This window comes from Equus asinus, chromosome 2 (assembly GCF_041296235.1).
Source record: "Equus asinus isolate D_3611 breed Donkey chromosome 2, EquAss-T2T_v2, whole genome shotgun sequence".
Lineage (NCBI taxonomy): Eukaryota > Metazoa > Chordata > Mammalia > Perissodactyla > Equidae > Equus > Equus asinus.
The window spans coordinates 51,933,793-51,948,160 of record NC_091791.1 but is presented as its reverse complement, the minus strand read 5'-3'; the positions used below and the strand labels follow the sequence as shown (position 1 = coordinate 51,948,160).

General features: G+C 42.2%; 1 protein-coding gene across 3 annotated transcripts in view; it reads right to left on the bottom strand.

Moving 5' to 3' along the window:
* Positions 1–11,831, bottom strand: part of ARID5B (AT-rich interaction domain 5B) — a 173,593-nt gene extending 161,762 nt beyond the window's left edge. The window contains exons 1-2 of one of the 3 annotated variants that reach the window (XM_070488567.1): positions 11,311–11,831; positions 10,629–10,883 (exon numbers count right to left, since the gene is read on the bottom strand). In XM_070488567.1, the coding sequence (XP_070344668.1) occupies positions 10,629–10,883; positions 11,311–11,331 (276 nt within the window). In that variant the 5' untranslated portion in view covers positions 11,332–11,831. Of the gene's footprint in view, positions 1–9,406; positions 9,918–10,628; positions 10,884–11,310 lie in introns of those variants that run through there. The other 2 variants (XM_070488569.1, XM_070488574.1) reach the window with 2 other exon arrangements.
* Between the last annotated feature and the right edge of the window lie 2,537 nt (positions 11,832–14,368).

Genomic DNA, 14,368 nt, shown 5'->3' with positions numbered 1-14,368 from the left:
ATGCTCAGTGCAGAGAACTGACACACAGTAGGCACACACTCAACATTTCTGAATGAATGAAACCATCTATGAATATGAGATGGTGGCAAAAATGCCAATTCCACTTATTACCAAGAGCAAATCTCGACAAAGCTTTTCTTAAGTCAATAGAAATATCCCCATTAGAGGGCCCTCTCGGCTTCAGGAAAGAATATGGAAATGAAGGCAATGAAGGTGACATCCAGTCGGGGACCCTGAATGTCAAGCCTGGTTTCTATGTAATCACTGCCCTTTGGCAAGTATCTTGTCATTAGACTAAAGTCCATACTCTGCATTAGTGATTTTATAAAAGTGATGTCCCATAGAGGCACCATCTACTGGTATAAGACAGGGGACTGGAATGACCCACCCTAAACACAACTATGGAAAACACTTGCCTACTTTCTCAGAGTATAACCTCAAGAGAGCAGCCCTTCCCCAAAGCAGCAGACCACTGTGCCTGAGGACGCTGGGTTCTAGTTCCACTTCTGTCATTCACAGGTTCTAGATTTTTCTGGGCTTTAGTCTCTGCATCTATAAATAAAGGGGGCTGGATGCATTCTCTTCAATCTGTGAGTCTATTAAAATGTCCATGCCAAATTAGACACCAGTCTTTTTCTTAGATAACCACGGCAAGTCCTGTTGGTCGTTTTTATCAACAATGCCAAGGAATCTCCAATCAATCACACCTTAAACCAAATGTGTCTGTGCCGATGGCAGAGCCAGAGGGACCAGCTGCAACTATGGATACGCCAACGTTCCAGCCAGGAGAAGGTCTCTGGGAACAGTATAAGCAACCTTCTCTGCATGTGACCCCTTCAGTGCATGTCAGTGGCCTTCGTTCCACAATGGAAATTTCCAACCAGAACGTCCTTAAAGTTGGGTGGTCACAGAAGAAAAACAATTATACCCGGGCCTGTCGTTGAGGAACGTCTGAGGTCAAGATAATGAGTGAGAACATTCGTATTCTCTGGTATATCTCGCTAGTTTGATTTTTTTCCAGTAGTACTCTGAGCTGGCCTCAAACTAGATGATGGCAAGCAAAGCTTGGACCAAACGGAAAACAGTATTCTATCGAAATGATTTCCACCTCTGATGTTCCGTAGGGAGCTTGAGCCAGGCCTAGCGATAAGTAACTGAAGGGTAACTTGTCGTGTTTTCTCTTTAGCATGCAAGGCTTCCCTTGTAGGGGTAAAAAACCACAAAACCCTATACATCCATACCCATATACAAACAATTTAATATGTAGGTATATATACATATTTTTAAAACACATTCTTCCATTAAGAAGAACACACAGAATTAGCAAGTTTAAATTATTCTCACTTAGGGCTTTGTCTCCAGTTATACTGTGTTCTTTTGTGCTGGTAAAACATGTGCTTTAATTAGCAAATATCTGTAAATAATTTACTTGCTTTTCAAATACAACAGAACAATGGGGTCAATTTTCACATACGTTTACCCAGCATGCACCCTGGGTCTTAAGGCAGACTTTCCCATTGTTCAATAACTATATCAAGCTGCCCAACTCTTGCTGCCTTCCTTGGTGGAGTGGAGGGTGGGGGGAGGGGGCTAGAAACCCAAGTTCCAGTAGCAACATCCCATTTTGCAAGACCCCAGAAGGCAAGCACATAGCATTGTCTGGCTTAAGCTAAAACAAATTCCTATGATCTCTAACCCTGGAGCCATCTGCAAGGAACGTGGAAGTGTGCCAAGGGTGAAGGGCACTGGAGTAATAGCTGCAGGATGCAGGCGCTCTGCTGTCTCCCTGCCCCTGGACAGTGTGAGCCCAAAAACATAAGGAGCGATGTATGAGGCCAATGAATCACAGAACCTCATCTAGGCTCTGCAGGGTTAAAACTGGGCGCCACGCATGCGGCGCAAAGAAAGATGTTAAATCAAATGAGAATGACTGCTCCAGGACTGGAGGCACTATTATTTTGAATAAGATTGAAAAGGCCAGAAAAAGCAATTCAAAAACATTTCAATTATGTATTTCCCAGAACTACATCTTTGAGCAACTAATGCAAATGTTACCACCACAATAAAACTTCTTCTCACATAAAAGCATATAAAACAGGTTGAACAGCATATACTTTATATATCATATGCATATTTTTGACTATTAATAAAAAATTCAAAATCTATGTATGCTTTACTCTCCTAAGCAATACAGTAATTATGATTAAGGGACAGGCAGCACAAAAAGAGCCAATTTATCTTACTCGTGCTCAGGAATACTATTGTGTAACTAAGCAACTAAAGACAAAATATGGTCTAATTAATTCACTCCTATGCTTATTTAAAAGACACAATTAGAACATTTTTATTTTCCAGCCTGCACAGTAGCTCAACATGCTTGAGGGTGTAGAAAGCAAAGCCTATTATTCTCAAAGACAAGAGTTTAATGTTTAGTGCCACTGATCAGGCCTGGAACTCAACCATGGAGAGGAGGGGGCATGTTTCACAGCCCAGGGATGCTCGGAGTCATGAGAAAGAAAAGGTAGGGGGGAAAGATGTTTATGGATCCACTATACTGACTAGCAACACGTGGCCTCTACCCTGTTTTTCTCACCGTGGCACAAGGACGGAGATGGGACTGTGAACTTGATGGTCATGTGTGCAAGGACACACGCCACTGTGCGTGTTTATACAGCCACAAAGATTCTACAGAAATTTCATGTGATTAAACCACCCATCCTAGTCTGCATGATAAATGTCAAATATCCATCTTTAACGCAGCTAACAGTGCATCTGATTTTAAAAGCAGAATTAATTTACGCAAGTGTGTGCTGGAGATTGATGCCATTAGCATGATTCTAAAGCACCCTTTCAATAATCATCATCATCTGCATGTTTGAAATGTGTTGTTAATACAGACACTCACAGTCCAGGGTGTGAGCCATGTTCCCTGAAGGTTAAGACCCAGGTTCTAATCCCCAGCAAGCCAGTGAAGATCATGGTGTGGCTGAAGAAAGCTATCCTCGTGCAAGGGCGCAGGAGCAGATTTATCAAGGAATGCAGGAATCCATGACCACATTTCTGAGAGGCGAATGAATCCTTAAGCCAACAATCGATAAATTTGTTTTAAATTTCTTTAAAAGCCAAGCCAACGGGTAATCACTAGCTACAATATTATTCTGAGTAGAAGATGGCAAATATCCAGCTATCCTGGCTATAAAAAATGACAAGCAAATGCATTTGATTCGAGCAATTATATTCTGGATGTTGGTTAAAACTAGACTTTGATAAATGAGCCTGAATCATGTGTCACTAGATGCCACTCTGAACAATCGTATGCTTTATTAATAATTAATAACGAAGTATTTACGTGTATGGGCTCGTGTACTTCATAAAAATAACATTTCCTTAGTATGTGCCTGACACTCAAAATGTGAAAAGAGGTTTTAATTGCTTACAATTTTGACTTGCTATCAAACATGTGGCCTAGTTAAGACCAACAGTCTGAAAAATATGCTGCTCGAGGGAAGTGCCGACCAATGCTCAGGTGAGGACTGACTCTTCGTCCCTGAAGTCTAGTCTTTTCACAGATTGCCTCCCCAAAGCCCGGACTTTTTATGGGCTGATGGCTGAAGATTGGAAAAGTACTCAATGCAATGGAGATGCTGGCTCCAGCCTGACCATTGAGTCCCAAATATTTACTAATTTCTTTGTTGAGTGCTCCTAGAACTTTTTCACATCCTCCAGTGCAAAACGACTACGGGTTTTAGAAGAGAAAGGAGTGTGGATGGGGGCTGGAGTTGGCCCACATGTGAATGACCAATCGTAGCTCCTTTCCCAGAAAGAAACTGGGCCATGCTTAAAGAAAGCGGACTGTGGGAAAGAAGGTATTTTAATTATGTGATTCAGTCAGTATAGTGGATTAGCGAATAGCACTGAATACTGTGGGGGACCCAGAGGTGGATAAAGCACAACCCTCTGCTCCTGAGAACAGCACTGTAGTGGGGAGGGGACAGGGGGAGTGACAGGCGAAAAGGAAAAGAACACAGCCAACCATCCCAGAAGGCACAATTTGCCAAGTACAAGGGAGGTTGAAACCAACCACTGCATGGTAAGCTTCCGGAGGGCAGGGATTCTTGTCTGTCTTGTTCACTGCTGTAGCCCCAGGGTCTAGAACAGGCTGCAACACAAAGTAGGTGATCTACGGATCAGTGAACGAGACTTCACTTTCTAGTTTCCAGAAAGATCACAGAAGGCTACAAATAAATAGTAACCTTAGTTAACCTCTACTTTAACTAAAGAACATAGACAGAAAGAATCTGGCAGCAGCTCTGTGACTAGTGTCTGTCTATGGGGTAGACTATGAGCTCTTAGAAGGCTGGGGCCATTCTCCTTTATCTCTGTATCCCATTGTCCAGCACAGAATAGGTCTTCAGTCAACATCTGAGGAGTTGGATAAATTCCTTTTGCAAAAACAGGCAGTGAGCCTTCCTTTGAACACACTATTACATTTATTGTCAGCACAATTCACCAACGTGTTATACAGCATATTATATTGTTTATACATTTTTTAAAAACATGTATTGATCTCATCTCTCTCCCAAGACTGATAAGCTTCTTGAGAAAAGGGGCCACATGATGAAGGGTTTCGTATCCATCTCTGTACCTAGCAGAGCGCTGAGCACGTGGTTAGCACTCAGCAAGCAATTTTTGATTAACTCAAGATAGGTGATACCAACTTGGTCTAGAGTTAGAATCCTAACCATACAAAATGTAACTTAGTATATATTCTACTGATTCTCAGATTTGAATATCCTAGACTCAATGTTGAAAGAGTTTTGTATATGTAAATGTTTTGACATATTAATGTTAAATTACTTCTTATATTACTGGATCTTGCTCCAAATCCAAATAAGAAAGAGAAAACGGTACACAATCACATTCCTTATAAACCAGGGGCTTTAGCAAACTTTTCTATAAGGGGCCAAACAGTAAATATTTTCCACCATGCGGGCCATATGGTCATGGTCACAACTGTTCAACTCTGCTATGGAAGCCTGAGAGAGGCTATAAACAATATATAAACAAACAAGTCTGACTATGTTCCAATAAAACTTTACTTACAAAAACAGACAGAGGGCCAGATTTGGCCCTCAGGCCTTAGTTTGCTGAGACTTGTCACAGTCCAACAAATTCTCTCCATATAATTCATTCGTTCTCACCCAAGTTCTAAAGGGCCTGTCAGGCAGAGTTAAGATATTCTTTCTCTTAGCTTAAGTAATCATTACTAAAAGTAAATAACTATAATAACAGCATCCATCATTTGCTGAGCTCTCAGGTATGGGTACTATGCTAGTTGCCAGGCTCTTTTCATTATGATGTCTTCTAATTCTCACAGCAAAGTAGAGATCATTAAATTCATTTTACAGATGAAGAAACTGAGGCTCAGGAAACTTAAAGAAATTGTCCAAGGCCAATGAAGTCACTGAAGAAGTCTCAGAAATTTCTGAAAAATAAGCTCATGAATACAAACCAGAGATGGAGTGGCTATCCACAGATAGAGCAGGGACAATCCTAGATTGCAGAATGTGTCTACCTAACCCCATGTGTGATATGATCAGGCAAATCTTTTAAAATAGCCTGTTGATCCAGTAATCAACATACTTCAATACTAAAATGCAAATCCTTAAGGAATCTTTTATTTTGGTGACACAGCTAAACTCAACATACAGATGAAAGCCAGCCTAATTTGGGGGGAACTGAATTGCTCTATGTTCTAGCAAACTAACCTAGATGCTGCCCTCTCATAGAGAAAAGCTTTGTTTAGGAAGGTCTATAGTAGTGGTCCCAAACTTCAATGAGAACAATAACACTATATTAATGATAATAATAATGAGCCAACCACTATTGCAGAATCTACTATGTGCCAACCTCAGCTGTAAGCACTTTACATGTCTTAATTTATTTAATCCTTAAATAATCCTAGGAAGTAGATGCTATATTTCCATTTTATAGATGAGAAAACTGAGGCATGGAGAGTTTAAAACTTGCCCAAGATCACAAAGCTAGAGCAAGACTGTTTAAAACGTTTAAAACGCAGAATCCTGGGGCTGGCCCTGCCGCCAAGTGCTTAAAGTTCTGCACGCTCCACTTCAGCAGCCCAGGTTCATGGGTTTGGATCCCAGGCGCAGACCTACTCCATTCATTAGCCATGATGTGGAGGCATCCCACATACAAACTAGAGGAGGATTGGCATGGATGTTAGCTCAGGGTGAATCTTCCTCACCAAAAAATAAATAATAAACAAACAAAATGCAGAATCCTGGACCCCAATTCCAGAATTCTAATTGAGTTAATTTCAGTAGGGGCTCTGGAATATCCATTTTAAACAATTTTTAACCAGATAGTGAGGCTGGAGATAGTCAAACCACTTTTAGAAATCCTGGCTGCACGCTAGCATCTGTAATGCCCAGATGTGCTTGATCTTGACTCCCTGACATCATTAGCTTACTCATCCACACTCAGTTGCACGTGACCAGCAAACCTTCTTGTAGAATCCAGCCCATGGCCAGTCAGGCTGAAATCCAAGCTTGCACATCCACCTATTTTAAGAGGGTATATTGGCAATAGCTTAAGTACTTGGCAATTTGGAAATGAATGTAATCAGAAGTTACCCAGTAACAGAACCAATTACCCGCCTACTTCGCCATTTTCTTCCTCTGAAGAGCTACTGGCTGAATGTGGCAATTTGGGGTAATTACTGAAGACACTTAACTCCTTGCATATGGTCCTACTCTTCACTTTCATGGTAATTTAAGACAGTATCATGATTAGAGCCAGGAACCTCCATACAGACATAAAAGTTATTATGTTTATTATTTATAAATTAAGAATATCTAGAATAAGGGCCACCATGATCATAACTCTGTTCTATTTAGAAACTTTACAGCTTATAAAGTACTTTTGCCCATATAATGCCTCTTGATATCCACAACAATCCACAGTCAGCCTTATTATTCTTCCCATTTTGTTGCTGAAGAAACTGAGGCTCAGAGTGCTTATGATTCTTCAAGGTCAAACAAATAGTAAATGCCGAATCAAGATGTGACTCTTTCTGGAATGCTTTCCCTCAACACCAGCTGCCGGCACAGGAAGGATGCAAAGGCAGCAGTGTATATAAGCAAGCATGTCATTACCATAACTATTAAAACTAATAATAAATTCTTAATGATTACTAATACTGGCATTAAATGTAACTGTTATTGTTATATACCACTGGCTAGGGTTAGCTGAACTTTATAGAATCTGAATGGTTCTGCTACCTAAATATCTGGTGACTTTTGGCAAAGCTGATTGACTAGTCAACTGTGCAAGGAACTGGCCTCATTAGTACACACCTTAGAATATAATATGATATATTCAAGCTCTGGTTTAAAGGGTAGGTTTCAGCGGAAAAGTAAACCAACCCTAAAGAATAAGAAGGCCTAGGTTCTAGCCTGAGGACCTTTGACAAACCACACTGCCTCTCCAAGCCTCTGTCTCCATCCATAAAACGGGCATATAAGTTCCTGCCTTATGCAGCCTCCTATAATTATTGCAAGGACCAATAAGAAAATGTTCCCTAAAAAAGCTCTCTGCAGATCATAGCAAACCACACAGGGACGCTATTTCTAATCTTGCCCAATGATAATTTTCCTGCTTTTAGAACTGACGTCTTTACATTTCTAGAAATCATAAAAAGACAGAATGGTTCTCTTAAACCAAAAAAGCACACCGAGGCCTGGCTGGCCTTTCAAAATGGATGCTGATGTCAGTCAATCAAGAAATTATTAACCTCTATTTGGTTACTTAAAATAAACTACTGGCTGATTAAATGTGCTGAATGCTTTCTCCATGTAACAGCGCGCATCACCAAGAAACCTTTCTCCTTCAGTTACACATTGCAAATGGCAAATGCACCATTCAGAACTATTTAAAATCAATAACAAAAATCATTTCAGTGTATATAAACAAGTTAATGGAGTAAGCGAAAACAAAGCAAATTTCTTAATGAGAGGGCCCTGTTGCCCCCTCTAGGTGCCAGCAGTAAATGCTGGTTTCTGTAAGCTCTCCTCCGCTGCTCCTCTTCTGCTAATGAATGACTAACTTAGGCCAGGGGGGAAATGACATCACCAGGGTGGAAAACCGATCTGCATTGGGAAACTTTCTACCTGCTTTACATTTGTCATAATTATTTTGCACAATGCAGTCTGCATTTGCATAATTTTGAGGCGTGTCATTATCTCAATTGAAAATTGTTTTAATATGGCTGAATAATTCACAATGACATCAGCCAAAGTCCTAACGAAATATACAAGTATAATCATACAGCTAATTACCAGTCGTGTTAGCATTAAAAAACAAATCATGCATAATATTAGGCGATGCATATGCAGCTGAGGATTATAAATAGAGCCATCTCCCTCCCCAAGCCCCCTAGAGTTTACTTTTAAATGGCAAGATTAATTTTCTCAGGTATGGCTCATGTAGAAGCGACGAAACGCACAGATCATTACAATGGTTCGTTTTCATTTCCCCATAACGAACCATTTTTTTCAAGCCGTGTATTTAAAAATATATCTATTCACTCTCAGCAGTTCTAACAGATGCAACCTTCGGCTAATATTGCTTTTATTCTTAAACCAGAATTCACTATTTAATTACACCAACAGCAATTAAAACTGGACCAAGTGGGGTCAACTCGGGGTCTTTAAAAAATATTCCAATTTCAATTAACAAAAAAAAGAAAGAGAGTGGCCACAAAATATCCCATAAAACACTGAATAATTTCCTTCTGGGTTTAGTCAGAAGTCTATTAGGCACCAGCTCTTTTCTGGATATTTAATCCTTCCCTTTTCCAGATCACAGGCCATGTTGAAGTAATAAATTTGAAAAGCAAATAATAAGAAATAGGGAGGAGGAGGGGGAGGAAGACAGCTGCGCAGGAAAGTTGGGTCGGAGGAGGGGCCGAGCTAGACCTTGGGAGAGGGAAGGAGCTCAACCTGTTGGTAGGTTGCAGGATTTTTCACAGTATTTCCAAACAACACCTTTGTAAAATTGCAGGCAGACGTCGGGAAATATGAACGTTTAAAACCCAAAGCTGGCGGGGGAGGGCGGAGGAGAAGAGGGGAGGCGTCAGGGGAGGAGGGTGGGGCTTATTTCCGAAGAGGCAGATTCGAGGGCGAACGTTTTGACGAACTCCAGTAATTAACCGGCAAAGACCACTGATGGGTAATTTGATCCCGGGGAGAGGGAGTGAACTGCGATGCCAAAAGTACAATCAACTCTGTAAGCCCAAGGAATTGTGGAAGGGCTGGCAGGCAGCTCCAAGCTCCGGAATGAGTTAAACGGGGAACCATTCATTTAACAAAAAGATCCTTGCACCTACCTCGAAAGCTCGAGAGCCTGTCACAGAGCTAGCTGCCCTCAAAAGTCTCAGTTTGATTACCCTGCTCTCGCTTGGGCAACACAAAGCCTTGCCAAGCGGTCGTGCGCCCTCCCTCCCCGCCGCGCCGAGGGCACAGCCTCCCCAAAATAGTTCCCCCGGTAGGTACCACGGCGCTGAGGTCGTCAGCTGACGAGGGGAGCCCGCAGAACTGCGGTCACACGTGAAATGACAGAGCCGAAGGGAGGCGGCCGCCCTGGAGCCCGGTGACAGCGGGCTCACCTCGGGCGTCCTGCCGAGAGCGCGGCGAGCGCCCCCTCGGCCGCCCAGAAACGTGCCGGGGAGGCTGGGTGCCTCCCCACCCTCCCTGGGAGCGCGGTTTGGGCACGGAGGACGCCGGGCCCGCAGGGCCAGTGGGCGAATACACACCCCTCTGCCCTTCCCTCCCCGGTCCCCGTCCCACACATCCCCAAAGATCGCACTAGAAGACGTCCACTTTGCGTGGAGTAATTGAAAACTAGAACATCAAATGGCTTGTCCGAGGGGGAGGGGGTGGGGGAGAGAGATAGTTGTTAATGCTTAACGTGTTTGTGCCGGTTACACGACCGCTTTGAAATCCGCCCGGGCAGATCTGCAAGTTATTTGAATGTATTATTCCAGTACCTGTCATTTATCACTTTATTCAACACGTCTTTGCCAACTCAATAGCTTTTGATCTCACTCTGCCTCCATTTCGTAATTTCCGCCCTCTTAAACATATCAAATACTTACTTAAAAAAAAAACGCGAACAATATCGAAACCCACCGAAAGAAATCCACCCAGCCCCGACCGAGCCAGACGCGAAGGTAAATTTTCAAACGGCAAAAAATATAAAAAGCATGTGATGTTCAAGCAGCAGTAGCAGGAGAGCGAACAATCTCTCTCTCCCTCTCTCTCTCTCTCTCTCTCACACACACACACAGAACCTTGAACAAAACCCTCCTCGAACAAGTTATTTGATCTTGACTAAAATCAGCAGTTGGATCCTCTTTGTAAAGCTGACAGCCAAACTCTGACAATGGCAAAATACTCGAGCCCCAGCTAGTGGCGCTACCCCTTTAAAAAAGGAGTCGATCCTGCTCGCCTGCAGAAGTGAATACAGTATTTTCAAGCTTGCCCTGTAATAAGCATTCGGGGGGGGGGGGAATAATAAAGAAAAAGGAGAGGGAGAGATAAGTTTACCACCTCGCCATGGTCGCTATTTCTGCCCTGGGGAGTGTCTTCTGGGAGGAAATAAAGTTTAGAGCTGGATAAAAGTTGCCGGCTGGTCCTCTCTTCCCACAACAGCTGGAGCTCCGCTATGCAAATCGGATCCTTTGGCGTACATCTTACAAAGAAAAAGTCGCCAAGGGACAAAATTCTTGGTTTGCCTTCAAGGTGGAATTGAAAAGCCTTGTAGAAAATGTAAGGTCCGTGCAAGCCACACGGTGAGCCGACCCACTGCAGGGGAAAAAAAGCACCAAATAAATAATGTAGCCATCAGAGCACAAACATCTATTCCCAGACACATTTACACACAGACATCCACACTCTTAATACAGAGGAGCCAACAGATATAAAGCTGGGTGGAAAAATAATAGAGCCCACAAATTTTCTGCCTCCCTTAAAAAAAAAAAAAAAACTCCGGGCCCCCCCCACCGCCACCTCTCCCTACCTCTCCATCTGAGGCGGTAAAATTACATTATGTATGTATGATCAGTGCAGGGAATTTTTTAAACAATAAAAATGATTTGGGGGGATGCAGAGGGTAAAAGTTTGGTGAAAAGTTTGTGGGGGGTGTGGGTGGGTGTAGAGGTGTGGGTGAGCTGGGGGGCTGGCGGGAGCCGGGGGGGGGCCGGGATCGGAGGAGCGGAGGAGAGCGAAATACCTGGAGTGAGTTGGGCTCCATCTCGACGTTCTGAATTGATTGAACTCAACATTCTCTCCAAACTTGTTGGCTTGAATGGATTGCATCAGGTCCTGGCAGGGAAAAACATTCTCTGCCTTCAGCCGGCGTAATGTCTCAATATAAAACTGAGCTGTTGCCTCCCCTTCGGCACCAAAATGATTGAAAATATGTCCTAATATTTCTCTGACGACTCAATTTTCAGCTCCTGTCAAAACTGTGTAGGTTTCCTTCCAAATGTGGGTTGATCAAATTCATAATCGGGAGAAAGGCTCCATCAGATCTCGGCGGGAAGAGGCTGGATCAAGGCAAAAAACCTATAGGAAGGTTTGTAAAAATAAAATCCACCCTAAAACTGTGTAAAGATGAGATCGCCCTCTTCTCAGTCTCCCTTGTCTAGGGGTGTCGTCTGATGAGATTTTTGGAGGAGACCAGTGCTAGCGAGCTCCGCTGTGCATCTGACAGGACCTGCTTGTATATGTCTAATATAAAGAACATTTCCTGCAGAGATTCCGGGGCGCTGCTCCTCTTTCTAATGCTCCTTAGCAGATTTGCTGTTATTAGACATGTAGATTTGTTTGATAGTTAAATTACGCTTCCTCACTGCCGTGTTTTCGAGAACTAATCTGTTAAATTATCTTTTGATGCCTATTTACATGGAAGGGAAAAGTGGGTTATCGATTATATAAACATATAAATATTAATGCATTTGTTCGCTTCGCAAAAAAAATACTCAGCAAAAAAAAAAAGAACAGAAAGACAAGTGAGCAGTGCACACACATCTCGGGATTTTGCAAACAATATTGAACGGACAGCGACTGCATTTAGGGACTGGAACAATAAACGATGCATGATAAATCAATAAATGCGAGCAGCGAGTCTGCTCGGAATATGAATTCAGGCTCCCGGTTCTGCGTGTGCATTCTTTAATTTTGAAGTATATACACTAGTACGTGTTTACAATGCTGATGGACGCCAAGGGCGCTCTCAAATGATAATGTGTTTATATAACCCAGCGCTACAGGAATAATATACCGACTCCTACCCCACCCCCACCCCCGCCAAAAAAAGGGAGGGGAGCTTCCTCAATAATAGTTTGAAACTGAAAAAATCCATTTGCAAACTAGTTAAATACAACCAGAAATTAAGCTGTTGAAAACCGGGGGCATGAACCGTAAGACAATAAAAGCTTTAAATGTGTATATTTATTGTTCTGGAGCCCTGGAGCATTGCGAGGTTTGCATGCACGGCTATTATGCAAACACGGAGAAACTTAAGAGCGACAGAACAAGGAACAGGCAGAGACTGCAAAGCCCTCGCTCGCTCTGACCCAGCTGCCGGTCCTCCGCCAGGCTAGATTGCATTTTCGCAGTGTTGATGTAAAATGGTGTACTCGCTTCCCCCACGCTCCCCCACCCCCTTCCCGGCTCTCCTCCCACTCCTTCCAGCACACCCCCCCCCACCCCCGATTTTATTATATTGGCACCAATCTTTCCAAAGTGGGTCTGGCATGCTAAAAAAGTAAACATGTACTATATGGGGAATAAGGTCTGTATAGTATGACAGTTGAAACTTGATCTGTGATAAAATTACAGGATGTTGAAATTACTAGTAAGCTATTTTTAACGCTTTCGCAACGTTTCACCTCTAGTCACAGCATCCAGTTGAAACAGGATTACTTTAATGAAAATTATATTCACATGGCTGAAGTTAATACACTCGGCAGAGCACAAATGCCTCATATTCAGTGACTTGAGGTGGAAAGACCCTCTGTGTGTATTTTTACGCCTTTTCATAACGTCTGCGTCCGCTGCAGTAAGAATTAGGGCATTTAACATTATCTAAACCACATTTTTGATTCAGAACATGGGGAAGTAATAAAAGGCAAGATCTATCTCGTTTCTATACACACTGAGATAAACGAAAGAAAATGGCAGATCCTCCAATTACAATAAGTAATAAAAGCTCACGCCAAAGAGCCGGTATTCTGAAAGATGTCGAAAACTATTTTAATAATTTAAAGTAATATCACAACTCTGCACCATGAAGGAGGACAATGTCACAATTTGCTGTCTCCCATCTTTTGCATTAGTCAAATTATGACTTGCACATCACTCTTTAATTATCTTCCTTGAAATTTCATCTGATCTTTCTATTTTATAAACATGGGTTACAAAGAGAAATTACAGCTCTCTCGTGCTTTCTCTCTCTAACTTTATGATGCATAGTGCAGACGTTTGATTAGAATAACCCATTTTGTTCATTTTTTTACATATGAATGGACTTGACTGAAGGGCATTTTACATATTTTTTTTACATATGTGAGAGATGCCTAAGGCTTCAGTTAGTCTCTGTCCTGATAGCATAAATATATACATCCAGTTCAAGAAATTCTATATTAAAAAACTTGAGTTGCAGTATTTTGACAAGATCATATTTGAGATCAACTCTGAGTCAGTTTCCTGTATGACCAATGCAGCAGCATTTATGCAGGAAACCTCAACAGAATGCCTGAGGGTATCCCTCGATTGTATATTAAATCTCTCTCTTAAAAAATACACAGCTCTTTAAAGCATCCAAGCAACTTCTGCTGGTTTCAGTGCTGTTAGTCTTCAAGTATCTGTTAGAGACTTCACCTAATTAGAAACCCTGTTTCTGTCTCTTCAAGGTAGGCGCTGAACTAGGCTGCATGCTGTGTAATCTCTCTTCTCGTAAACTCCGGATAAGGTTTTTGAGAAGGTAACAATCTCAGGACTCTAGGTCTGAATATTTCTGAATATCTGCAGTCTTGTAATCAGATCAGACAAATTTCAAAACTGAATCACAGGGGTATCTTCCCTCTCTTTTTACAGCACCACCAGCACCACCCCCCCCCCCATGAAAATAATAAAATCTAATCAATCAAACCGGTCCAATCTTGTGAATGGCTTTTAAGATTATAGATCACAATGGTGTGTGTTTACCAAAAAAACCCAAAACAAAAATCGAAAACCCCCCTCTATTTTACCTCTTTAATATGACGCTTGATAGGCACCTGTAA